This window comes from Chrysochloris asiatica, unplaced genomic scaffold (assembly GCF_000296735.1).
Source record: "Chrysochloris asiatica unplaced genomic scaffold, ChrAsi1.0 scaffold00051, whole genome shotgun sequence".
Classification (NCBI taxonomy): Eukaryota; Metazoa; Chordata; class Mammalia; order Afrosoricida; family Chrysochloridae; genus Chrysochloris; species Chrysochloris asiatica.
Window position 1 is genome coordinate 5,672,143 of NW_006408569.1, and position 27,286 is coordinate 5,699,428.

A 27,286-nucleotide genomic window follows, 5' to 3' on the forward strand; every position below is an offset into this window, starting at 1 on the left:
GCTGGGGCTCAGTTGGCGATGATGAGTTCGTCCACGCCCCAGTCCTCGATTTTTTTTTTTTTTGGATGGCGGAGCAGTTTATTATTTACACGGATTAAGAGCCGAGATGGGGCGAGGAGGAGGCTGGGGCTCAGTTGGTAATGATGAGTTCGTCCACGCCCCAGTCCTCGATTTTTTTTTTTTTGGATGGCGGAGCAGTTTATTTACACGGATGAAGAGGCCGAGATGGGGCGAGGAGGAGGCTGGGGCTCAGTTGGTAATGATGAGTTCGTCCACGCCCCAGTCCTCATAGCTCCAGTCTGGCAGGTAGCAGCGAATGATGATGGAGATCTTTCGGGCCTTGAGCACCTTCATGGTGATAAGCAGGGGGAGTCTGTCTTTCCCTCCAGCTCCACCATCACGGGAGCACACATCGCCACCTAGAGGGCTCGGGTGCCCAGCACGTGGGCTCGCTCATACTTGGTCATGTATGGCGTGGTGATCCGCTTCTGGTTGGCCTGAGGTCGCTCCCGGATGGAAGGATCTCGAAGTTCTCCTGGCCCTCCTTTTCGGCATTCTCCAGGTCATCTAGTCCCTCCTCCTCCTCCACATCATCAAAGTCGTCACCATTAAAATTGTCCTCGTTGTCTGACATACTGCCCTCGCAGCAGAGACCTGGTTTTACGTCCCACAACCACGAGGAAGACCCCACAAAGAGGGCGCCTCCCCCAACAGGGCGCCAAGCGGACCTTCGAACCCTCCATCTTGTGATTTGCTGTCCAATGCTTAGCCTCTGGAGTCACCACGCTCCCCTTGGTGCTTGTTCACTGAAGAGAATCAAAAGAAATAATGACTGTGATGGAGCCTTCTGAAAGGTCCTGTGCAACCTGCCCCATAACAAACTCGACTGGGCACTGTAGCCTATGCTACTCTTGGCATACTGAATGCAAGGAAGGAAAGGGGTTGATCTCCTCTGGCTTTAGCCATACGTCATGAATATATTTGCTTTTAAATGAGATTCATAAAATATTAATGTAATCATACCAAACAGCAGAGTGGTGAGTACATCAGTCAGTAGTTATATTTATCCTGGGTCGCTATGAGTTGGAACCCACTCCACGGCACATAACAACAACAATTTGGTTTTTGTCTCCATTTCTTAGTAGACAGTACATGAAGACGGGCATTTCCTTCTCAAAGTGGTAGAACTTGTTTATTGAATGAATACATCTGTAATCTGTGGTAAAGTAAAGTTGTGAGTGACAGAGGTATATGAATAACAATAAGGAGGCAGACAGAACAATAAAAGCAAGACAGACATTTCAGTAGGAGGGGGCAAATACATGTGATTTTTAAGTTGGCACACAATCAAATCTGATTTTTTTTCCTCAAAAAATTAACAGCTGGCAAATGGGCAAGATCATGTTAACAATTTAACCAAAATCTTTTGCCAGAGAAATCCTGTTTTCCAAACATAAATGACATTCATAACCATAGCTCTTATTCTACAGACTGTTGTTATTGTTGTTGTTATGTGCCATGGAGTCAGTTCCGACCCATAGCGACCCTGTACAGGGTTTCCGAGGCTGTAAATCTTTACGGGAGCAGAAAGCCTCATCTTTCTCCAGCGGAGCAGCTAGTAGTTTTGAACTGCTGACCTTATGGTTCACAGCCCGATTCATAACCACTACGCTACCAGAGACTGTTATTGTTAAGTGCCTTGGAGTCGGTTCCGACCCATAGCGACCCTGTACAGGGTTTCTGAGGGTGTAAATCCTTACGGGAGTAGAAAGCCTCATCTTTCTCCCGCGGAGCGGCTGGTAGTTTCAAACTGCTGACCTTAAGGTTTGCAGCCCGATTCGTAACCACTATGCTACCAGAGCTCCTTACCAGAGACTGTTAGGGGCCTTAAATTTTCCAAGATCAAAAGTGAGGCCTAGACTCTACCTGCATTGTTGTTAAGTATCATGGAGTCAGTTCCAACTCCTAAGGATCCTGCCTAGGGTTTCCCAGGAGTAACTAACTGTTGGGTTTAAACTGCCCATCTGGTGGTCCAGTGCATTCTCCTGCAATGGCACACCAGGACTCCTTTACCTGCGTAAAGTCCATTATATAGAAGGATTATAAGATAGTTTTGTGGAGTTTGGGAATGAATGCCCAAATCAGGGAATTTCTCAGGACATGTGTACATGTTCTGAACAGAAAGAAAAAAACTTGCCTATCAGGAATACCTGCCACACCAGAAGTCTTTGTATTTGTTCTAAAAGTCTCTGTTGTTTTTGTTAAGTGCTATCAAGTTGTTTCTGAATCATAGCGACCCTAGATTGAGTTTCCGAAGAGCAGCTGGTGGGTTTGAACCACTAACCTTGCATTTAGAAGTCCAGTGCTTATCCTACAGCGCCATACCAGGACTCTTGTATTAAGAAACTTTCCTCAGGTCACATAAATATTATTGGAAGAGTAGAGAGCCACAGGGAGGGAGAAAATGTGTGAGGGTACATGCACACATTTGCATTTTGGGAAGATGCAAGAAAAATGCTTTCAGAATAATTAACATTTCTCTTGGAAGGATCCCTGCCCCACCACCTCTAAGTCTTGGTGTGGCGCTGTGGGTTAATGCGCCAGACTGCAAAGCCATTTGAACTGCAAGGTCGGCAGTTCAAGCTCACCAGGTGCTCCTTGGAAACCCTATACAGAGTTGCTATGGGTCAGAACCGACTGGATGGCACTTAACATTTACAGTGTCTTGACATCTCGGGATGAAATGTGTGCTTTAGGACAGAGAAGGTTCTAGCTCTCTTGGTCCTGGTTCTGCTATGAAGGATGCCCGTCGGCCCACGGTCCCAGGCCTCCCTCTTAACTGGAAGTGTTGTGCTTGCAGATATGCTTCTGAGGAAACCACAGGTTCTTTTTGCTGCTCAGGTCTACCTCCTCCAGTATCCTAGAGAGCTACCCAGGGGACTTCAAGTCCACCCTAAGGCCATGTTTCTAGGGGTTGGCTCTGTGGCTGTATGTGGTAAAGAGGGTTAAGTCTTTGGGAGTAGGCCTTGCTTACTGCATTAGCAGAACTAACGTAATCGTTTGTAATCCTCCTACAGCAGAGAGCAGGAAGATGTGGGAAACATAGATGGGAGAGTACTTTGCAGGCTCGGGAACTTGCATATTTTGATAAGAAAACTGAAACAGTGCAGTCAGTATCCGCCTTAGACTTAGAAGTAGAACCGCCTTCCCTTCCTGAGCCTGTACTTCAGGGGGACCTGCTATGGAATGCCTAACTTAATACTTCAGGGACTAGTTGGACAGGCAGTAACATCTAGGCAGTTAACCCCAAAGCCAGACCAGGCCCTACATGGGTTCTGGTTGCCAGAGGCACCTTTCTCAAAATTTCCCATTTCCCTCCCGTGTGTGGAACTGGCCATAGCTTGCAGTGTCATCTAAGACAGGAACCCCACTCCCTAACAGAGCCCACATGGACCCTGGTTCCCATTTCTCCCTTTCAAGGTACTCTGCCCACCCACACAAACATGTGGGATAGACCAGATGCCCCAAGGAACTTCAGGATTCATGCTTATGGGATCCTCCCAAAGTCCTGGTTCCAGGAGGGTATCCTGGGCAGCAAATAAATCTTGCCATCTGGCTGGTATGGTGTTTCTTTTATGGCATCATGTGACATTGTACCATTAGAATGGCACGGACCCTGATTTAGGGGTAAGTCCAGTTATATGTAGAGACAGGGTCCTTACGACAATTTTTGTCCTGAGGGTTCCTCCACACATCCTAGAGGCAACCCTGAAGGAAACAATTAGAGGTGGTACAAAATGAAAATTCTATGCCAATAGGTATGTTGTTGTTAGGTGCCATCGAGTCAATCCATCTCATTGGGGGTCTTCCTCGTTTCATTGACCCTCCGCTTTACCAAGCACGATGTGCTTCTCTGTGGACTGGTCCCTCCTGATAACATGTCCATAGTATGAGAGATGAAGTCTAGTCATCCTGGCTTCTAATGAACATTCAATTCAGGCTGTACTTCTTCCAATACGGATTGGTTTGGTCTGGCAGTTCATGGTACTTTCAATATTCTTCACCCACACCCTAATTCAAATGCATAGATTCTTTTTCAGTCTTCCTTATTTGTTGCTCAGCCTTCTCATGCATATGAGGTTATTGAAAATACCATGACTTGGGTCAGGCGCACCTTAGTCCTCAAGCTGACATCTTTGCTCTTCAACACTTTAAAAGGGGTCTTGTGCAGCAGATTTGCCCAGTGCAATACATTATTTGATTTCTTGTCTGCTGCTTCCACGAGTGTTGATTGTGGATCCATTAGGCATAGAATCAATAAGTTTTCGACCCAGAATTTTCTGGAAAAGCTTCTTCAAGGAGGATGGACTTAAGCAAGGCCTTGAAGCGTGGAAAGAACTTGGGGAGGTTTAAATAAATGGTCCTTATCTGGATAAGGAGAAACTTGAACAGAGGCACAATGAATGAACATTCCTGAACTACATACTGTGCTGAACACATGCCAGTTATTGTTTTCTTCATTCCTCACAACCTCCTGCAAGGTAGGCAATAATAATCCTGTTTTGAAGATGAGGAAATGGAGATTGAAATGGTTCCTCCAGCTACTCAAAGGGCAGAATCAGGAACCAGGTCTGCTTGATCCCCAAACTGTACACTATTAGTATGTTGCTGTACCACATAGAAACAGGAACCACCATTGTATGTACTAAGGACAGCAAAGAGCCATGTCTGAATGGAGCAGAGGGTTTCAGGTACTAGACAAAGTACAGTCTAATATGAAAAGCTTTGGATGTCAAAATGAGATGCAGGGCCTTAAATAGGCACTGGTCAAACAGAGCACACAGCCTCACTCAAAAGGTAAATGCACAACAGTGTAACATTTTAAAACCTGGCAATGTTAAGTACCACGGTTTCTGAAATACTTTGCCCTCTGTTTGGTGTGGTGCTGTGGGTTAATGCACTGGACCACAAAGTCAGTTTGAACCACAAGGTTGGCAGTTCAAAGCCACCATCCACTCCTTAGAAACCCTATACAGGGTTGCTATGAGTCCAGATCGACTTGACGGCGCTAATAACACCTTAGACTTAAAGGTAGCATTCTGCCTTCACTTGACCTTACCTGGTGACATTTATTGCTCTCTCTCTCTCTCCCCTCTCTCCTTCTTTTAGACTTCGATCCTGCTCTTGGCATGATGACTGGAATTCCACCCTTAACACCATTGATGCCTGGTTTGGGAATCGTACCTCCACCAATTCCACCAGATATGCCAGTCGTGAAGGAGATCATACACTGTAAAAGCTGCACGCTCTTCCCTCCAAATCCAAGTACGGGGTTGTTTTTTCTTCCCACAAGTCATATTGCATTGGTGTCTAACAAAGCTTTTTTTCCTTTTCAAAAGACTACAATACCTAAGAGGTTCCTAGATGCATGTTTACAAGCTTCACCTAGAAAACAGAAGGGAGGGAAATGTTCTCTTACCAAACAAGGTTGAATTTTACACCTAGAACAGTAGGTTTTGTGTGCTGGTTATAAGGCAGATGAGAAATTATATTTCTGCTGCCATCTGGAAAGTGTGTTGACACAGAAGGAGGCACCCAACATAAACTGCTCGACATACAGCACCGGCATTTGCAGTCTGTCCTTTTCATAACTGGCACATATGCTGGTGGCAGCAGACAGAGTGTGTTCTGAGCCTACCTGAGGCACATGGGCATATACAGTTGGTCCTAAAACTCCTCCACTGCCACCAGTTAGTCACATAGCCCTGGAATTATTGCCGTTCCAATGATGGGCTGCAATAAACAGTGATGTGTGGATCCACTAACTCTGAGGACAAAGGGGAATATTAAGATTAAGACTACATACAGGCATTCCAGTCAGCGCCGTTCATGTGGAAATGATCCAGGGATCTGTCTTTTCAGTCATGAATAAAATTCTCCGTAGGCTTTCTGAAAAACATATGGAAATCTGTGGTGGCCATATTTCAGGTACATTGCAGCAGTAGTAATTGGCGTGAACTTTTTCTGGATTGGTGAGGGCTTTGATTTACTTTAAATGATCAATGATGATGTCTGTACGTGACCCAAGCCTCATTTAAGTTTTCTCTACAGTTCTCATGGTACTGGACCCTGGAGGCACAATGGTGACGTTTTCAGATGAAAACTAAAAGGTTGGTGGTTCAAACCCACCAGTGGCTCTGCAGGAGAAAGACTTAGCAATCTGCTTCTGTAAACTCAACTCCAACTCATAACAACCCTGTAAGGGGCTTCCGAGTTGCGGCTGGTGGTTTTAAACCACCGACTCTGCAGTTGAAACTGACTTTGTGACCAGTGCTTATCCTACAGTGCCACACCAGCCAAGAAAACCCCATGGGGCAGTTTTACTCTGTCACATGAGATTGCTGTGAATAGAAAATCGACTCAAAAGTACCAACCACAACAGTGGTGTTGGGTGGCATACCTAAGGGAGCTGCCAACATAGTGCTGAGATTAGAGCTGTTTGTTATGGTTCGAACGCATGGGCTCAAGACCATGGAGCAAATGAACCTGCCTTATCAAGATAAACAAGAACCTTTGACAGGTGACTTCAGACAACAATTGTATCTCCTACCTTGCATAGATAGATTCAGTTGATCATAGAATCAGTTCCTGTATCTAGCGTGTTGTTGTTGTTATGTGCCATGGAGTCGGTTCCGACTCATAGCGACCCTGCATAGGGTTTCTGAGGCTGTAAATCTTTACGGGAGCAGAATGCCTCATCTTCCTCCCACAGAACAGCTGGTAGTCTTGAACTGCTGACCTTGTGGTTCACAGCCCGATTCGTAACCACTGCGCTACCAGAGCTCCTTAGAAAATTCTCTTAGAACTACCTTAAAATAGAACCCTAGCTGCCTACTTAATCTCACCCTAACTGATGTCATGACCCAATCTTTAGCCACCAGGTTTCATTTTTTGAATGGTGGCAGTAGCCTTCTAACTAGTTCCCCTTTCACACTGGCCTACTGCAGTCCGTCTATTTACAAAAACAGAGGCAGACTGATTCTTTTCAAACTCATCACATCGTGTCAGCCCTTGATGCAAAATCTTTTAATGGCTCCCACTTCACTCAAAATAAAGGCCAAAGTCCTTTTCAGGGAATGTCGTTCTGTTGTGTGCCATTGAGTCAATTCCAGCTCCTAGTGACTCTGTATGGCAGAGTAGAACTCCCCATAGGACTTCCGAGGTTGGAATCTTTATGGGAGCAGACCACCAAGTCATATCTCCCACAGCTGGTGAGTTCAAACCACTGACCTTATGATGGGCAGCCGAGCTTAATTAACCATTATACCACCAGGACTCCTTTGTAAATTCTGGCAAACCAGCAGAATGATCTGTTGATGCTCCTTTGAAAAGTACGATGCAAGCGGTTTGTAGGCCCTGGATGCTTCTCTTTGCCTGGCTTCTCAAAGATCAGCAAAGCCTCTGATCCTAATGCTGATTGCCCCAACACAGCTCCCCAGAGTGGTTGCTTGGATGTAATTAGAATAGCTAGAAACACCTCATTTTCCATGACCAGAGCTTAGAGTGCTTTTATACTGCCCGTTATCTTAAATTTATTTACATGGACGTTTTCTTCTCCATCCCAAGAGCTCAGCACAATACCTGATTAATAGGTGGCCTTTGAATTTGCTTTCCTGTGGGGGTTATTGTTTCTGTGTCAGATCACTGTTATTTCAGTGGGGTGAGAAAATCAGACCCAGACAACGGAGTACTTTGGCTGCTGGTTAAAGAATGGGTGCTTGCTATCCATTAAGGAAAATAGTGCAGCCCATTGCTTTGCTTGGTGCCATGCACTTACTTACTTCTCAGCAGGCACTGTTGGAGAGGCTTTCTACATTTACCCAAGTTGCATAAAGTAGTCCACAGCATTCTTGACACTAGTCTTGGTGGATTTCAGTCACAGCTTCTAAACAGGGTGATGACTTCATCACAGAATTTAAAGATCCTACAAATGTAGTCAGAGGAAGGGGACTTGGGACTCTCAGTGTTAACATGTAACTACAGCAGTCACTGCACATGCCTTAGAATATCTCAGCCGACCAAAAAGTATACCTAATTTAAGAAAAAAAAAAAAAAAAAACATATTTTTTAAATGATCCTTTGCTTCACATAAGATCCTTTACCATAACAGTTCCTTAAATACCAAATTTGTTAAGATTTTTATTCTAAAGCAGAATTTTATTTTAAACTCTTCTATTTGAAAACATTGCTCTAACTGTACAATGCCCTTGAAAATTCCCTGTCTCTGTAGTCAGTAGCTCAATTGTGTTCTGTATTCAAAACCATGTCATCACAGCTGTAGATGCCTCTACCTCGAAGAATTCTTTTGCTCAATGCCTGCTTTGTCTAAAGAAGGTCAAGTTTTAGCTATCAGTCTGGCCTTGTGGTAGGGCTATTTAGAAAGCCCCAGATTGATAATTAGAAAGTGTGGGTTCTATTAAAAGTAAATAATAAGGAGGAGTTCTGGTATGGCACTTTACTGAACTGCTAACCGCAAAGTCAGTGGTTCAAACCCACCAAGTGCTCCTTGGAAACCCTTTACAGGGTTGCTATGTGTGAGTCTGAACTGACTCGAAGGTACTTAAGAATGACATTTATTATGGGTTCAAACATAACAATTATGAGGATGGCACAGGACCAATTTATTTCATATTTATTTTGTTAGAAGGTCACTATGGAGTCAGAGCTGACTCCACAGCACCTAACAACAATTTATTGGGAACTAATCAAGCACTAGGAGCCCTTGTGTGGCGCTGTGGGTTCATGCGCCAGACTGCAGAGCTGTTTGAACTGCAAGGTGGGCGGTTCAAGCTCACAAGTTACTCCTTGGAAACCCTATACAGGGTCACTATGGGTTGGAACCGACTCGACGGCACTTAACAGCAATCAAGCACTAGGCATTTTACTATATGCAATATAGTGATGGTGGTGGTGGTGGTGTGCCATGGAGTTGATTCAACTCATAGCGACTCTGTATCGGGTTTGTGAGGCTGTAAATCTTTATGGATGCAGAAAGTCATATCTTTTTTTCCATGGAGCAGCTGGTAGATTTGAACTGTTGACCTTGAGGTTAGCAGTCCAACTCATAACCCTCTATGTTACCTTATATGCAATATGTTGTTGTTGTCAAGTGCCGTCGAGTCAATTCCGACCATAGTGATCCTGTGTAGGGTTTCCGGGGAGCAGCTGGTGTGCTTGAACCACCCACCTTGCAGTTCAAACAGCTTTGCAGTCTGGCGCATTAACCTACAGTGCCACACCAGGACTCCATATACAATATAGATAGTCCTTAAAACACCCCTGCAAGGTAAGGAATAGTTTCCTTATTTTACAGATGAAAAAATAAAGTCAGGTGGTCCCAAGACCATACAGATAGTAAGTTAAGACTAAACCTAAGTTTACCTGTTCCAAGTTCGTGCTGCTTCTCTGTACCTGTGATGCGGTGACCCAGAACAGCGCACTTAATCTCACTCAGCTCAAGTTTTCTCTCCGTATTATGAGGGCTGTAAACTAAGTCAGTGGTTTTTAGTTGCACATTAGAATTATCTGAGGAGATTTTAAAAAGAAAAATAGCCCAAGGTGGACCCAGACTAATTCAATCAGACTCGGAGCTGGGTCACAGGCATTGTTTATTTGCTTGTTTGACTCCCAGGTTGATTCTCATTTGCCACCAGAGTTGAGAATCACTGAAAGTATAATATGTAGAATCCCTTTCCAGTCTTAAAAACTCAGAAGCATAAGTCGCAGATGAGATTCGAACCACATCTTCCTCTATCTGACTAAAACTACATCTTCAGTGACCATGACAGATATTTCAAAATCTTGCTCATTGGGTTCTCCTCTTTTTTATCTCAACACCTCGCATATGGATCAAAACCAATACAATGAACTCTTGTAAATGCTAGGGGACTTCAAAAAGTTCATGGAAACATTCCATTATCTTTTCATTCCATTTCCCATAAACTTTTCGAAGCCCCCTCATACAGACATTTGCAGAATTAACAAAAAGTGTATCCATTCCTTGAATTCCTTTACCCCTTTTAGTGACTTAATAGAGGGGAAATGGAGGCATCTGAGTCACACAAATAAGACAGAAGGCAGTAGCGAAGTGAGGAAGCTAGAGATGCTGACACCCAAACAAACTGCTTGCCAACTTTGATAAGCGTCTGGTGAGGCCTTGGCCTCATCTACAAGTGAGGCTCATTTCTTTTTGCACGTGAGCTATAATCACTGGTTGTTGAGCTTTCCAAATCTTGAGTGGGATGACTTGTTAAGAGCCAAATGAAAAGAACAGATTATACAAGAGCCAAATGAAAAGAACAGATTATACAAAGTAAATCCCTGCAAATACAAAACCAACACTAGAAAAATCCATGACCATCATGCTTTGTTTTGTTGGGTTATGAACTGTAGGATTTTGCTTGGAAAATGCTTTGATACCTAAAAATAGCAACAAAGAGCTGGCAAAAAAGACCGACTGTATAGTAAGATGAGTGAGTAGGAAGCATATTTGTTAAGCAGAAGGAGAATCATCTCATTAAGTAGGTTGTTAATGACTCTCTATAGCCAAATTAATCTCACTTCAGTTAATAATTTCCCACACAAGCTTACTTTTCCTGATTTTGCTCATGCTTCCTTCTGAACCTCACCTCATCAGTAAGGAGTTTGAGAAAGGGCTCACTGACAGGAAAAATAAACAAATGAATGGTTTGGACTTGGGCCTACTCTGGTAAACACATCATTCTGGCAACTGTAAATATTTTTGTAAATACTCACCCCATCATTGTCAAATGAATCCTGCCTGAAACAGTTCTTTCAGTAAGCACAAACACAGAGAGTTCATTGTAAATGCAATCTGAATAAAACAGACACTTCTCTCAGGAACCCTGGTTTTGAGAACTCCTGAAAGTACAAGTTTCAGCTAAATGGGGTTCCCCCCCAGTAACTGTCATCCTATTTAAAAATAACTGGGTATTACAACCAAAGAACAGAGCAAAACTGAAGAACTCTGGACGGGACCGACAGATGGACCTAGGTCTTTATCCTGTAGATATCATCGTCAGTAAACCGTTGAACAAAGTGATATTCAGGTTCATGGCAACCGATCTGCTGTGAAGCAAAAGTGCACACCATGGAGGCCACATATTCGGGCACTCTTCTGCAAATGTTGGATGGGAACAGTAAGGTTATCTCTGGGGTAAGTTTCTGAGAGGTCTGCCCAAAGCAAACATTTTCATTTCAAATGCTTTTTGCTCTTACACTTAGATCTTCCACCTCCTGCAACCCGAGAAAGACCACCAGGATGCAAAACCGTGTTTGTGGGCGGTCTGCCTGAAAATGGAACAGAACAGATCATCGTGGAAGTATTTGAACAATGTGGAGAGATCATTGCCATTCGGAAGAGCAAAAAGAACTTTTGCCATATTCGCTTTGCTGAGGAGTTTATGGTGGACAAAGCCCTTTATCTGTCAGGTAGGTGGATTGTGTCCTTCAAACACAGTTGAGCGTTTGGGGATCAGTGTGTTTGTATCTGTGACAGCTAAAATTTGGGTTTAATGTTAAGCCTCTTCTCTTCAGAGATGGAAAATGCATGTTAACCACCCATTTCGTCCTTTAAAGCTGTTCCATAGCTCCCAATGGTCTGTATGGGATAACTCCACCCATCTGACACGTGCCATAGAAAGGCCGTGATGATCTGCTCTCCTGCCTGTCACTGTCATCTTCCCATCCACACACTGTATCCCAGCCATGCTCTCTGGTTTCCATAATGGGCCAGGATATCTTAGGCATTTTCCTGTGACTGGAACTACCATTTTCACCCTTGTCCCGTCCCCCCTTTCACTCTTAAATCTCTAATTCAGGCCCTTAACAACAAGACAGCAGAATGGAAGGCTGCTGGGGATATAGCCATTATAAAGACAGACTTCCTGCCATCAGGAGATTACATTCTAGAGATGGGAAAATAGTATACATTTTTTGTGCGTTGTTAAGTGCTGTTGAGTCAGTTCCAACTCATAGTGAGCCCTGTATAGGGTTTCTGAGGAGCAACTGGTGGGTTTGAACTGCCGACCTTGTGGTTCGCAGTCCAGTGCTGATCCTACAGAGCCACACCATCCATGCAAATAAATCGTTAATATCAGTTTCTGACAAGTGCTGTGAAGACGATAAAATAAGCTAGCGGGTAGAGTGACTAAGGCAGGGTGGGGAGAGAACTTCTCCTTGAGTAGCAGGGAAATGTTGAATAAATTTTTGAACAAGAAAGAGAAGAGAGGAGACAGGCCTGTTGTGATAGGCTAGAGAAGAGGGTTTGAAAAAGTCGGCTAGTAACAGGGAAGGAGAGGAGGAGGCAGATACAGAAGACTTATTACACAGCTACTAAGTGCTGTAGGGTCTAACTACTGAAGATTCAACAGCACTTAGCAACTAGAAGAGAGCATCCCACAATAGAAGATTTTAATAACAATGAAAAGGTCTTGCAAAGCCCTGCACCGTTATGCATAAAAGACAGCATGCTGCTTGGGAGGTAGGTGTCCAGCCCCATCTAAACATCATTGAAATCAGCGCCCTGTTACCAACCACCTCCTGAAAATAGTGGCAGGGTTGCATAAAGAAAGGGGACCACAACCAGTGATGCGAAAACATGTACATGATGTTCCCCTTTAAATTTGAACCAACCCCCTAAAAGTTCACAAGTGCTAAGGTCCCCTGAATTGGATGGCTGTTGCCCTACATTGTAAAACAAAGAGGTTCAATTAAAACACACACGCAAACAAAAATGCCTGTACAAAGGTCTAGAAAAATCGAGAAATCATCTTGTTTTTTCCTCGATTGGAGTTGGAGCACTTTGGGGAGCTGGCGTGGCAGTCAGCACACCTTAGTCACCGTCATCACATCATTAGTGTTGTTGACACAGAGGCTTTCGTCATCCTCTCATTTGGTCCTCTCTGCAATCCTGGGAAAACAGGCAAGGTAATCATTATTAGCCCCATTTGGCTGAGAGCTCTGATGATCCAGTAAGATGAATAGATTTGTAAAGGGCCCTAGAAATGACTGCTTATGAAATATAGTCTTTCTCTTTCTAAAAAGAATTCATGGCAGTTTTAGGGTTACCGGGTATTCTTCTTTCTAACAGTTTAATTGAGGTATAATTGATAATGCAGTGAATTTTGCATATTTCAAAAGTACAATTCGGTAAGAAGTGACATATGTACCTACCTGGGAAATCACAGCCACAATTCAAATAATGAACAAATTCATCACCCCTAAAAGCTTCCTCATGCCTGCCCTTTTGTTGTCTCTTCTTCCTGTCCCTCTCTCTCCCTCCCCAGCTGTCAGGTTAGTTTGCATTTTTAGCGTATCATATAAACGGAATCATTCACGATGTATGCTCTTCCTTCCTTTGTATCAATCCAGATTTCCACTTGTGCCTGAATGTTCATTGGCATTCTCTTTTGTAGGGCAGGTCTGCGTGGGATGAATTCTTTCAGCGTTTTGCGTGTATGGAAAAAAAAGTATTCACTTCACCTTTATTTTTGAAAGATATGTTCTCTGGGTATAGAATTTTAGGTTGACAGTTTTTGGTTTTTTTCTCTCACCTCTTGCTTCACTGTCTTCTTTCTTACATTGTTTCTAAAAAGAAATCAGATGTGACCCTTGTCTTTGTTTCTCTGTCCATAATGTGTTTTTTCTCCTATGTCTGCTTTAAAGCTTTTCCCTTTAACACTAGTTTTGAGCAATTTAATTCTGATGTGCTGTGTTATAATTTTCTTTATGTTTCTTGGGCTTGGTGGTCATTGAACTGCTTTGGGGTCTGTGAGTTCATAGTTTTTATCAAGTTTGGAATGGTTTCTGCCCTTATTTCTCCAAATATATTTCTCTCCCCCACATTCCTCTCTTTCTAGTATTCAACTGTTAAGTGCCATGGAGTCGGATCTGACTCATAGCAACCCTGTATAGGGTTTCTGAGGAGCAGCTGGTAGACTTGAACCGCCAACCTTGCGATTAGCAGTTCTGCTAATCGCAAGGTTGGCAGTTTAAGTGCTTATTCTATAGCGTCCCACCAGGAATACCATTTGGAGCTTATGACTACTTGATAATAACCAATTCTTTCTCTGTTTCATTTTATATTGTTTCTATTGCTATGTCTTCACATTTACTGAACTTGCCTTCTGCAATTTCTATTGCCATCAGTCCAATTCAGTGATGGTTTTTTTTTAATATAGGTATTATAGTTTAAATTTCTAAAAGTTATATTATTTTGTACTCTTTTTTTTAAAAAAAATCTATGTGTATCTATTACGTTCTGTCTTTTCTCTAACTTGAACACAAATGAAATCCAATTAAAATAGTTGTTTTATGTCCTTGCCTATTAATTCTAGTGTATGGATCACTTTTGATTGATTTTTTCATTTTTATTATAGGTCCTGTTTTCTTGCTTCTTACATACCTGGTCATTTTTTAATTGGATACCACACGTTGTGCATTTTGCCTTGTTGGGTGCAGGATTCTTTTTCTATACCTATAAATGTTCTTAAGCTTTGTTCTGGGATGCAATTAAGTAGCTTGTAAACCTTTAGGTTCTTTTCAATCTTGCTTTGTAAGGCAGGACCAGAGCAGTGTTTAGTCCAGGGAATGTTTTCCTTCACTAATGAGGCAAAAATCCTTCTGAGTACTCTACCTAATGCACCATGAATTAAGAGTTGCTCTGCTCTGGCTGACAAACAAACAAACAATCTTCCAGCCCTGTGTCAACTCCAGGGATGTCCTTTCTAATCTCATGTAGTTATCAGTACTTAGCTAAACAATACAGGAGGCCCCTGTATAGCTCTCTGAAGGTTTCATCTTTGTAGCCTTATTTCTCCAATTCTCTGCCAACTCCATCTGTGCTAGCATCCCTGGACTCCTAGTTCTAGCTCCTCCATTCAGGGAAAGCAGAGTCCCTCCCCCTCCATGCATGGCAGCCCAGGCAATAAACTATGATCATCCCAATCACTTCATTTGTTTTCTGTCTCTAACTGATCACTGTTCTTCATCACCTGATGTCCAGCATCTTAAAAGACATTGTTTCATATATTTTACCCAGATTTTTAGCTGTCTCAGGCATAGGGGTAAATATGGTCCTATAATCTTTCTTGACTCAAAGCAGAAGTCTTTGTTGGATATTATTCCTGTGAGGGAGGTTGGAATCATGAAAAACACGATGGATTTTGACTCTTAACATCCTTGAATTCCAGTTCCCAACGCTACCAGTTGTTAGTTATCTGACCCTGAGAAAGCCACTTAATCTCTCTGATACTGTTTTCTTTTCTCTAAAGTGTTTACTCCATAAATAGTGCTGGAAATGAAGTGTAAATGTATGTGGAAACATCTAGCTCAGTTCTTAAAACTGAAAACTTAAAAAGTACTTAATGTTTTCCCTCCAGTTTTTGTCAAGAGACTTGTGTAGTACTGTTATTAAGTGCCGTTGAGTTGATTCCGACTCCTAGTGATTCTATATAAGGTTTCCCCCAAGGAATTAAAACTGCATGTTCCTTGGGTCACATACCACTCTCATAATATCACCCCCCCCCCAAACAGGATGATTCAGAGTGACTAAATGCATCTAGGAAGCAAATTTAGGGATTGAAGAACTGATCTAATACATTTAAATGCTACCAAAGTGCATTTGGTAATATGACTGGCAGTCTTGCTGAAGTTATGCAAAGACACCATAGTTTGAGGTCATCTTTTTTTCCCCATTGCCAGTACCATAGAAGGCTCATACCATTAGCCACAGAGCTGCCCTCTGCCGGAAGTAGGTGGCAGTGGGAAGAATGGAATTCCTAAGAACAAGATGAACCCAAACCATAGAACAGTAAGGAAGCCATTGCCAGAGATGAGGCTGTCATCTAAGCCTTTTGGTGGGTCTCCTTGCTCGTAGTGAGGAGAGGATCTGGAGTTATTTGGTCACTCGAAACTACTGTACCCTCATCTGAACCTTTTTCCCCCAAACTTAACTGTTCTTTCTCTCTCTTCTTCCCCTCTGTAAACTTAGGTTACCGCATTCGCCTGGGCTCTAGCACTGACAAGAAGGACACTGGTCGACTCCATGTTGACTTTGCGCAGGCTCGAGATGACCTGTATGAGTGGGAATGTAAACAGCGTATGTTAGCAAGAGAGGAGCGCCACCGCCGAAGGATGGAAGAAGAAAGATTGCGCCCTCCTTCCCCTCCTCCAGTGGTCCACTATTCAGACCACGAATGTAGCATTGTTGCGGAAAAATTGAAAGGTACAGAAGGCAGTGAAGCTGCAGGATTACAAGAAGCCTTTTTTGTTGTTGTTTTTACAGGGAAATTTAATAAATGTCTTTGTATTGCTGGCAGTTACCCTTTGGATTTTAGGCTATCTAGTAACTCAAGAACTAGGAATATATCCCCTTCCACTTTTGTTTCTGCTCCTTCACTGTCAGCGTGCAGATTTCTCTCCAGACAGTAGGTAACTAGGAGAAAACAAGCTTTTCCTATTTTCCCAAACATCAGAGAATGTCTGCTATGACCTATGACTTGGGACCTGTGTAACCTCTTTCATAGTGGATATAAATGAGTTTTGAATTGTCAAATGAATGAATTGGGATGTTAAAATCTGATGATGTTGTTGTTGTGTGCCATGGAGTCGGTTCTGACTCATAGCGACCCTGTACCAGGTTTCCGAGGCTGTAAATCTTTACGGGAGCAGAAAGCCTCATCTTTCTCCCACAGAACAGCTGATAATTTCGAACTGCTGACCTTGTGGTTCACAGCCCAATTCGTAACCACTACGCTACCAGTGCTCCTTTAAAATCTGATAGGGCCCTGAAAACCCCTAGTTAAATCCACATTTTACAGATGAGAAAGTAGAGGCCCAGAGAGGCATAGTGACAGTGCGCATTCTTAGATTTCTCAGAGACTTAGCTGACACCACCCAAAGTGCTTAAGAAGTTAAATTGGCCAACTTACTTCACACAGTGGCTATGAAGACGTCTAGACACTGCAGCATTTTAGACTTGCTCTTTAGTTTTGATTCCTTTTTCCCTTGTTTGACTCTCAGAGTCAGTTTGCTAATTTAACATTAGTGGTCCTGCCTGGCCTTCTGTGTTGTTGTTGTTAAGTGCCGTTGAGTCTATTCCAACTCATAGCGACCCTGTATAGGGTTTCCAAGGCGCAGCTGGTAAGCTTGAACCACCAACCTTGCAGTTCAAATGACTTTGCAGTCTGACGTATTAGCCCACAGTGCCACACCAGGACTCCTGTGTTAGTAAGCCCAAATTCAGCCTTTCTCATTCTCTGAATCCAACTGATTTTCTTGAATGACTGTGTCTCATTGATCCTATTGATGTCACCTACCCATTTCTAATGGATTATGAATTGTCCCTGCTCCTAGTGCCATAGGCTCAACAAGATGCTAATTCTGTTTTCCAAATAGGTCTCGTTCACCTAACTTGTTTGCACCATATAGCAGAACTCTTTTGCTTGAATTGATGTCTTCTTATAAAAGAAGATGACATAGAGTCCAGAAGAGATACACTGAAGTACTGATTACACATTGAAAAACAGGAAATGTTAGAAGCATTGATAAGATGCCAAGTCCAAACTTTTTTTTACATGGTACCAAACAAGTCAATTTGAATGAAAAAAGCAAATGAGTTTGCTAGTTTTCTGGACCTCAAGAGCTCAAAAGCTAATCATTAGCCTACCAGCTAACCTCTATTCATATATATATATTTGCACTGAATAAAGGGCACAAGGCAAGAAGTTCATATTGCAGGGAGAGTGTGAGTACTTCCTCACCCACAGAGGCATACCACACAATTTAAAGCCAGATCAAGCTGACTTGACTTATCATTTGTAGGCTTAAACTGTGGAAAAAGAAAAAACTTTTCACACACCTTTTTATTTCAACTATGTCAATATTGTAAGATTGTTTTTCATACTAGTGGAAAATTAAAAGTACTGAATTTAGGGAAAAAAATGCAATGAGAGATCTTTCACTCACCACAGATGTTTCTGGCCAGAGAGCATTGTACAGCCCTATATCAGGGCTTCAAGGAGCTCTGGTAGCATACTGGTTATGAATCAGGCTGCTAACCTCAGGGTCAGCAGTTCCATGGGAGAAAGATGAGGCTTTCTGCTCCTGTAAAGATTTACAGCCTCGGAAACCCTGTACAGGGCCGCTATGAGGAGGAACCGACTCCACGGCACATAACAACAACAACATACCAGGGCTTTAGTGAGATGCTAACCATCTCTTCTTGGAAGGGTCTTTAGCAGCAGAATCTCTATGTGTCTGTCTCAGGGAGCTAGACCAAAAGCTTTGCTAATGGTTTGAACACCAGAGATTAACTCTTAGCTAGCTGCAGAAATGTACTTGGAGGGTTCCTCAGGCCAGAGACACAGGATATAGAGAGCTGTAGAAATGAAATGAATTGCATCCAAATATCTTGTGACTCTGACTGAGTGGAAGGCCTGGGGCTGTGGATTGGATGCAGGAGTCATGTTATAAAAGGGCTAAGATGTAAGTATTTATACCTTAAGAATTAATCACTGAACTATTTTTAAGGCACCTTCCAACACTATCATTCTGTGGAACCCAGGTAAAGTTAAAATCAGTTATTCAGTGCTCAGATTGACTTTTCCTTATTAAAATATAGAATTGTAGAATTCTGAGGTTCCCTCACTATTTATTCTCATACACACACACACACACACATACAGGATGTGAAAGCTATAGTATTTGTAAAGAAAACTTTTTTCTTAAGGGTAAAAAGAAATGAAACAATTCACTTTCTAAAAATTCTTCAGAGACTGCACCAATCTGGCTGTTTCCAAGTCAGTCTGTCTGCTGTCTGTGCACAATGGTGCAATTCATTTAATAACGACTGCTCCAAAGCCACAGTGGCCTCGCCACCTGTGTACTGGGGACATGGATTAAAATCTGTTGGGTTTTTTTTTTTTAATGGTTCTAAATATAATTCTCTCTCCACACCCACTCCCTCCCCCCCCCACCCCAGATGATTCCAAATTCTCTGAAGCTGTGCAGACTTTGCTCACCTGGATCGAGCGTGGAGAGGTGAACCGTCGCAGTGCCAACAACTTCTATTCGATGATCCAGTCGGCCAACAGCCACATCCGCCGCCTTGTGAATGAGAAAACTGCCCATGAGAAAGACATGGAAGCAGCAAAGGAGAAGTTCAAACAGGCCCTTTCTGGAATTCTTGTTCAGTGTGAGTAGAAGTCGGAGTTCTGGTGACGGTGAGAGGGTGCTTAGTCACCACTGTACATGCAGGGCCCTGGGCCTACAGAGCCGTCCTTCTCGGCCCAATTTCTTGGTCCACAGAATGTATGTAAGCATTGCCTGTCTTCATCTTCTCTGGTGTCTGTACTTCCGCTCCTTAGAAACCTAGCATTTAGCCACAATCCTGCACTTTGACGTTTTCTTGTTCTCTGTAAGTCACTAGCAACCCTGGGCCTTAGTGGAGGATGTGGGATTTCATTGCCGAAGCATTTTCCGTTTTTCTTCACAATTGGATCATTCTTGTCATGTAACCAACTCTTTAGGTATTCTATTTTAGTAATAAATTTGATTATCTTTCCCAAAGTGAATGAAAAGGAACCAAATTTGGCTATTCCTACTTTTATACTTCATTTCCTTTTCCCTATCTTTCTTGGGCTCAAGTGTGGCAACGATTGTGAGGTTGGCCCAGGATTAGGCAGTGTTTTGTTCTGTGCTGCATATGGTCACTATGAGTTGGTACCTACTTGATGGCACCTAACAACAACAATTTTTCTTGTGCTGGATTTCATAGGCATGAGAATAGGAAATTGGAAGCCACAGAAATGGCCATTATCAAAGAGACGTGCTGCTCCAAACCTTTGCAAGGTCCCTTAAGTGAGACAGAACAGAGACATTCTCAAGTAATACTTTGGCTCATATCTTTTCAGGGAGGAGCTGTAGTGACCTCAAGAAAAAGGGTACAGTTTCATAACTTTGCTTTTAAACAATTAAGGAGCTCTGGTAGCGTAGTGGTTAAGAATCAGGCTGCGAACCGCAAGATCAGCAGTTTGAAACTACCAGCTGTTCCGTGGGAGAAAGATGAGGCTTTCTGCTCCCGTAAAGATTTAGAGCCTCGGAAACCCTGTGCAGGGTCACTATGGGTCGGAACCAACTCGACGGCACTTAACAACAACTTCCCATATAGTCCACTGACTCACACATAATTGGGATTAAGGAGGAGTTGTTGTTCCCATTTTAATTTTGAAAATATATGTGGGCACAGAATCCAGGAGGACAAAGCACATGTCTTCAAGACTTCAGAATAAGTAGAAAGAGCAGAACACGTGTCACAGGGCTGTAACTCCTTCAGTCATCAGAAGGCAGGTTACAAGTAGTGTTGTAAAGAAATAAAGAACAGATCTGTACTTTCTTACTGGAACACCTGGCCAGGTGGTGGTCCTGTTTTTCTTTCCCCCAAAGAGTCATGTATAGGCTTCCCCCTTTGAACTAGTTGGATTAAAGACCCCAGAATAGCTGTACTAAGTTAACATTTCAAGCAACCCTGCAAAAATACCGTCTAGAAACTATATTCCTCCAGTCGGTGCTCTAAGTAGACTTGAAATACATATACCATAGATTTTTATTTGATTCTTCTGCTTAAACAATGCCACAAGGGTAAATTCTGTTGAAGTGAAGCATCCAGGCTTGTTTTGAAGGGCCAGCTGATGGACGAGAGCCAGTAGGAGAAATGGCAGGTGCCGTTTGTCACTTGCTGCAGTGTGTGTAGGGTCAGTAGTACAAAATCGCATTCACTACCCTCTTGTCTGGCCTGCTTGGATGCATCCAGATTGACTGCATCGTAATTTTATTTATTGTTTCGCCCTAGACCATCAAAAATTTGCTTTTTCCTTTCTGTGTATGGATGTCTCTGTCTTCACGGTCCCTTTAGCATCACAGTATCCAAACACACAGTCTTTTTCAAGCACGACCACAGTCCAGTGTAATGTGATAAGCAAGAAGATACAGCAAGCCTGATGCTTCTCTTTTATTTGTCTCTTCTCTTTTGCCATTCCTGATGATCTACTGACCTTGATTCAACTGCTGATTTGATGATGCTGCAGTTGAGCAGATCGTGGCTGTGTACCATTCTGCCTCCAAGCAAAAGGCCTGGGACCACTTCACAAAAGCCCAGCGTAAAAACATCAGCGTTTGGTGCAAACAAGCTGAGGTTGGTAACGTTTTACTCGATCTCCTCGAGAAGACAGTTTCTTTCTTTAACATGTTATTGATTTGAAGTTTAGCCAGCATTAAATAGTGCCAAGCTCCCCTGGTCACAAGGCCCTAATGAAACACTTTTTAAGACATATTCTATAGCCTGTCACTGTGCCCACACCACCTGCTGCCGAAAGGGTAATAAATATGTTCACGTGCCACCTTGAATGCCTTTTGCTGGATGGAAACCCTAGGAGTGAAATTGTAGCTGTGATAATTCTAAGTTTATTTCTCCAAGCTGGCTAGTCTTGGATACAACAATAATTAGTGACCTGAGTTAGTAATATTAGGGTTGCCTTACATTGCTGGAGCATTGCAGTTTCTAAGCTTCTTTTATTAAACCCATTCAGCCATCTTTATAGAAGGCAGCTTTAGAGGCAACAGAAGACTTGGATTTCATATTACAGTTGATACACACCTCTCTGCCTATGCTGAAGTGACATTTTTAGTGTAATACTAGAATATGTGTGATGCAATTATAGGTTGCTGTTGTGAATCTCAGACTGAACGTCAAGATGAGAGGGTTTGTTTTCACGGATCTGCTTTTGGCAATGGTAGAACATATGCCTCAAGCTCTTCTGTTCCTAAACACAACTTCCTTGCCCAACCCTGACGCCTTCAATCTGTATTTCCAGCAACTTTTCCACCTTTGATTCTGAGTCCTTTTTGCCAGTTTGGTACTGGTCCTGTTACATTGGTCAGTGCAAGTTATCATGTTCCTTAACATTGGAATTGAATTTTTAAGGTACTTACATTTTATAAAGCACATTTCATATCACTGAGCTCGCCTGTTGTGAGCCTCACAATAGATGTGGTGTAGTGGATAAAGCATTGAACGTGGAATTAAGTGTGAATTCAAATCTCAGCTTTGACAAATTATAGCATATATGACTTGGAGCAAGTTGTTCAACCTTTGTCAATCTAGAAATTGGAGATAATAATAAAATCAATCTTATAGGATTAAATGAGATAAGGGATATGTAAACAGTTTGAAAAATGCAAATAGTGTGTAGGATCAGCGCTAGACTGCTAACCAGCAGGTCAGCGCGTCAAACCCACCAGCTGCTCCTGGGAAACCCTATACAGGTTTACCATGAGATGGCACTTAGCAAAAACAACAACAGTGTTATGTTAATTCCTTACTAACAATATCTGGGATCTAAAGTAGACACAACATCCATGTAAAGTGATTTACACCAAAGCTCACCTGAAGCAGGTGCTCAACCCAGGACTTGAAATTACTCATCTCACTTGGGTGTAAACTGCCTCATAGCAAGTGACTTAATCTTGTGGGCCTCAGTGTCCTCATCTGTAAGATGAAGATCATAATCTCTTCTCTCTGTCCTTTCTTAGCTTATATGGGATGGCTTGTATGGCAACTGTTTGAAAACAGCAGAGATGCAGATCTGGGGTTCAGGGAGAAGAAAGCCCTGAAGACATCAGTCCAGTGTGCTAATAGCATTTTTTAATTATTAAAACAAATAATTAGGAACAGAAAGGAAGCTAATGCCTTATTGTGATACAAAATTATATCAGGGTACCTACCTGGAGACCTGATGTGACACTGTAGGTAGGATAAGCATTGGACCACAAGGTCAGTTTGAACCGAAAGGTCAGCGATTCAAACTCACCAGCTGCTCCTCGGAAACCCTATACAGGGTCACTATGAGTCGGACCTGACTCAACGGCGCTTAGCAACAGCCCCAAAAAATTCAAAATATCAATTTAGATATGTACTGAGCACTTTCTCTGTCTCTGGTATTGTGTTAGGCAAAGCAGAATGAAATGCTCTTTGTCCTCGGGGAACTAGAAAGGTCACTAAGTTGATCAGGAGGAAAAGTAAAGGTTAGTAAACCACCACCTACTGCATGGAGTCAGCGTCCACTCATGGGGGACCTGGATAGGGTTTCCGAAGCTGTAAATCTTTAACAGGAGTAGAAAGCCTCATCTTTATCCTGTGGAGTAGCTGGTGGGTTTGAACTGTCAACCTTGTGATTAGTATCACAGTGCTATTCTAGAGTGCCACCAGAGTTCCTTAGAGTTTGTTGTTGTTAAGTGTCATTGAGTTGGTTCCAACTCATAGCAATCCTATATAGGGTTCCCAAGGAGCAACTGGTGGGTGTGACCTGCCAACTTTATAGTTAGCAGTCCAGTGCTGATCCTACAGTGCCACACCATTATAACATAGTAGTGTGTCGTTGCTAAGTGCCGTCAAGTCGGTTCTGACTCATAGCGTCCCTATGTAGGGTTTTTTACGAAGCAGTTGGACTTCATTCCGTACAATAAATTTAAAAGACCCAAATGCTTTCTTTCAGAAAAATAAAGATGGAGAGAGAAATTCTCAATGTGTCTTACAATTGTAGAGACCCTGTTATTGGAGGGGTGGGAAACCTTTTTTTCTGCCAAAGGTTTCCCACTCTTTCCCATCATTCATGGGCCACACAAAATTACCGGCTTAACAATTAGTCTGCTATGGCACTGTGGGTTAATGTACTGAATTGCACATTTTGTTTGAACCGCAAAGTCAGCAGTTCAAGCTCAGCAGCTGCTCCTCGGAAAGTCTACACAGGGTCACTCTGGGTCAGAACTGACTCGACGACGGACTGTTAACCACGGGGTTGGTGGCTCAAACCCACAAGCTGCTCCTTGGAAACCCTATACAGGGTCGCTATGAGTCAGAACCAACTCCGTGGCACGTAACAACAACTAAATTGAAGCAAATTCTCCCTTAATTTTTCTTATCCTCATTCCATTATCAGCTAAATGGAACTGGTCATTCTTGATCCTGGAGTATTTTGAGGCATTAAGGTAAAATTTGCCCATAGGGATTTCTTAAAGATGCCAGAGCCCTGTAGAGCAGCTGTGTCACCTGGCCACTGAACGTTTGATACTTCTAAGAAGAGATTATGCTTTCTTACCCAGCTGGTACCAGAAAGATGCTTTGTGGCTACTGAGCAGCTATAGGGCATGTCTTAGCTCTGTTAGATCTTGCTGCCCTGGGACATTTCCCTAGAAGGATCACAGTTTACTCTTCTGAGAAAGACAGTAACTTTCCCAGAGTGACGTGGCATGTTTGTGAATTGAGACTTGGTCTCTGCTTATACCTTCTGACATCCTACATTTTTGTTAGGCAACTAGGAGAGTCACAAGTGCTCCTGCTGCAGTAAGTTGTACAGTATTTACATTAGCCAGTGTCAAACCTAACTGCAATCCCCCTTCCAATAACAGCTCTTTGATGATACCTGAAACCCAGTCTCTAGAGATGGAATGAATTCTTAGAAATGAGCAATTTTTTTTATTGTTTTCTGTGTACTGAGTTTGAATTAGACATACCAAATTTCTCTCCTGACACAGTTCTTTAGAGATCATTTTTCTCAAGCAAATCATTATTTTCGTCTGTTTTAAGTAATGCCCCTCTAGCACATAAGAGATGCTATGTTATCATCTGATTTTTCTATTCTTAACTATTGGTGTTTTCTATGACTTCTTAACTATTAGTGATGAGTCCAAACAGCTCACCTTTGTAAAGGGGTCTTTTATTTATTGTTATTTAAAACTTCCTGATCTAGAATCCATTTTTCTTTCTAATAAGAGGAAGAAAAAAGGAGGCTATTAGATAGAATCGTCCCTGGAGAAGGACATCATGTTGGTAACGTAGAAGGTCAGAGAAAAAGAGGAAGACCCCCAGCGAGATGGATTGGCGCAATGGCAGCAACAATGGGCTTATGCTTAACAGTGATTGTGAGGATGGAGCAGGACCAGGCAGTGTCTCATTCTGTTGTGCATAATAAAGTCACTATGAGTCGGAGCCAACTCAGCGGCACCTAACAACAACAACAACAACATAGCATTAAGGATTAAGAAATCCATCTTGAAATATTATGTTGGTTGGTTGGTTGGTTGGTTGGTTGGTTGGTTATGTGCCATGGAGTTGGTTCTGACTCACAGTGACCCTGCATAGCGTTTCTGAGACTGCAAATCTTTACAGGAGCAGAAAGCCTCATCTTTCTCCCGCAGGACTGACCTTGAGGTTAGCAGCCGGACTCGTAATCACTACACTACCAGAGCTCCTTGAAATATTCATAGTCCCCTTAAATGGAGGCAGTGTCTATAAAACAGCTTTGACTGTGTCCTTCATGACAGTCTAGTTGGGGCTAACCTACACCGGAAATTCTCTGCTTGGTGCTGAGATGCTGGTGGCAGGTATCAGGTGACCTCTAAGTGATTACAAGCTACTCTAAAATACACAGTCCTATGTATTTTTTTTTAAGTGATTGTCCCGAGTGATCCCGGTCATGTCCAATGCTTTTTATGTATGCATTAATGCACATCTGAGTTTATATCTGGTGGTGCTTCCATTCAGTCTGAAGAATTCCCTTTAGCATTTCTCACAGTGCAGGTCTGGTGGTGATGGATTCGCTCAGGTTTTTTGTATGTCTGAAAATGTCTTTAAGTAAACAGATTCCTTGTCTTCTAGCACTTTAAAGAAACGGTTCTACTACCTTCTGACCTTCATTGTTTCTGAAAGAGATGAATGCATTTAAATTATTGTTCCCTTATATTTAATATGTTTCTTTCCTGTGGTTGCTTTCAAAATTTTCTCCTTAAATCACAGTAGTGAACATCTGACTGTATGTGAGGTTCTTACTATGGTTCCTGCCTGCACATATATCCTGCTTGGGGTTCATAAAATCTGTAGATTGTCTTTCACCAAATTAGAAACTTTTAAACCATTATTTAAATATTTTTAAATCATTCTCTCCAAGTCCTTGTTATAGGTACGTTTGGTCTTACTTAGGTGATCCCAAAGTTTCTTTTCTTTTTCTTTTTTTTAAATGCTTCTGTTCTTCAGATTGGATGAATTTATATTGTTTTATTTTCCATTTTTATCCCATTTCTTAGTTTTAGAAGTTTCATGTGATTCTATTTAATAGTTTCTGTCTCTCTGCAGGAGTCTTCATGTGGCACTGTGGGTTCTAGCTCCCCAGCCGCTCCTCAGGAACTCTATACAGGGTCGTTATGGATCGGAACTGACTTGATGACACTTAACAATTTCTCTGCTGGGGTTTTTAGCATTGTTATTCTTTAGAAGCATATTTCTTTTGCATAGCTGAGCATAGTTATGTTGTTGTTGCTAAGTTCCGAGTTGGTCCTGAGTCACAGCAACCCGATATAGTTTCTGAGGAGCAACTGGTGGGTTCACGCTGCCAACCTAGCTTATGCTAACAGCACCACACTAGGACTTGCTTTCAAATCCTCATCTGCACATTTTCACAAGTCAGTTATTTCACAGTTGCTCTGTGTTGTCTTTTATCTTGAGAATGGATTCACTCCTTCTAGTTCTTTGTATGTGGGAGAACAGCGACTCCTTATGATAAGCATTGGACTGTGAACCACAAGGTTCACAGTTTGAGTCCACCAGCCACTCCATGGAAGAAAGATGAGTTAGAACCAACTCAACGGTACATAACAATAAAATCAAGCTTTTTGTATGTCAAGTAATTTTGGATTTTTTTCCTACATACTGTGATTGGGTTTTTTTGGAAGACTCTGGACTCTGTTGTATTCTTTTAAAGTGTGTTGACCTTGTTTTAATTGTCAATTTCAGTGGCTTAAAACTGGAAATTCTGTGTCTTAGATGGCAGCTCAAATCACAATTCTATTCTTTTAGCCTTAGTTGTGCTGCTTGGAATCTGCCCTGTTTGTGCACACGTGGTTCAGGGGTCATGCCGAAGTTTGGACAGGGCCTATATGAGAAGGTTGAGCTCTCCCCTCCTTGCTGGGGTTCCCCATGCACACATGCTCCAATGGCTATGGTTGCCAGGAACTCTCTCCTCCAAGTTCTTTAGGCCATAAAGACTATGGGTTTTCTATTAGAGTTTTGGCCACCCTGTGAGGTGCTAATTCTGGTCTGCTCTCAGACTATGCTGGTGGAGTCGATTCTGTCATAGTGACCCAATATAGGGTT

At 42.5% G+C, this 27,286-nt stretch overlaps 1 protein-coding gene across 2 annotated transcripts in view; it reads left to right on the forward strand.

Moving 5' to 3' along the window:
* ENOX2 (ecto-NOX disulfide-thiol exchanger 2) overlaps positions 1 to 27,286 on the forward strand; it is a 221,038-nt gene that overhangs the window by 166,728 nt on the left and 27,024 nt on the right. For both annotated transcript variants that reach the window (XM_006862822.1, XM_006862823.1), the window contains exons 3-7: positions 5,170 to 5,325; positions 11,305 to 11,511; positions 16,073 to 16,306; positions 19,064 to 19,276; positions 21,168 to 21,274. In XM_006862822.1, coding sequence (XP_006862884.1) covers positions 5,170 to 5,325; positions 11,305 to 11,511; positions 16,073 to 16,306; positions 19,064 to 19,276; positions 21,168 to 21,274 — 917 coding nt within the window. The remainder of the gene's footprint in view (positions 1 to 5,169; positions 5,326 to 11,304; positions 11,512 to 16,072; positions 16,307 to 19,063; positions 19,277 to 21,167; positions 21,275 to 27,286) is intronic.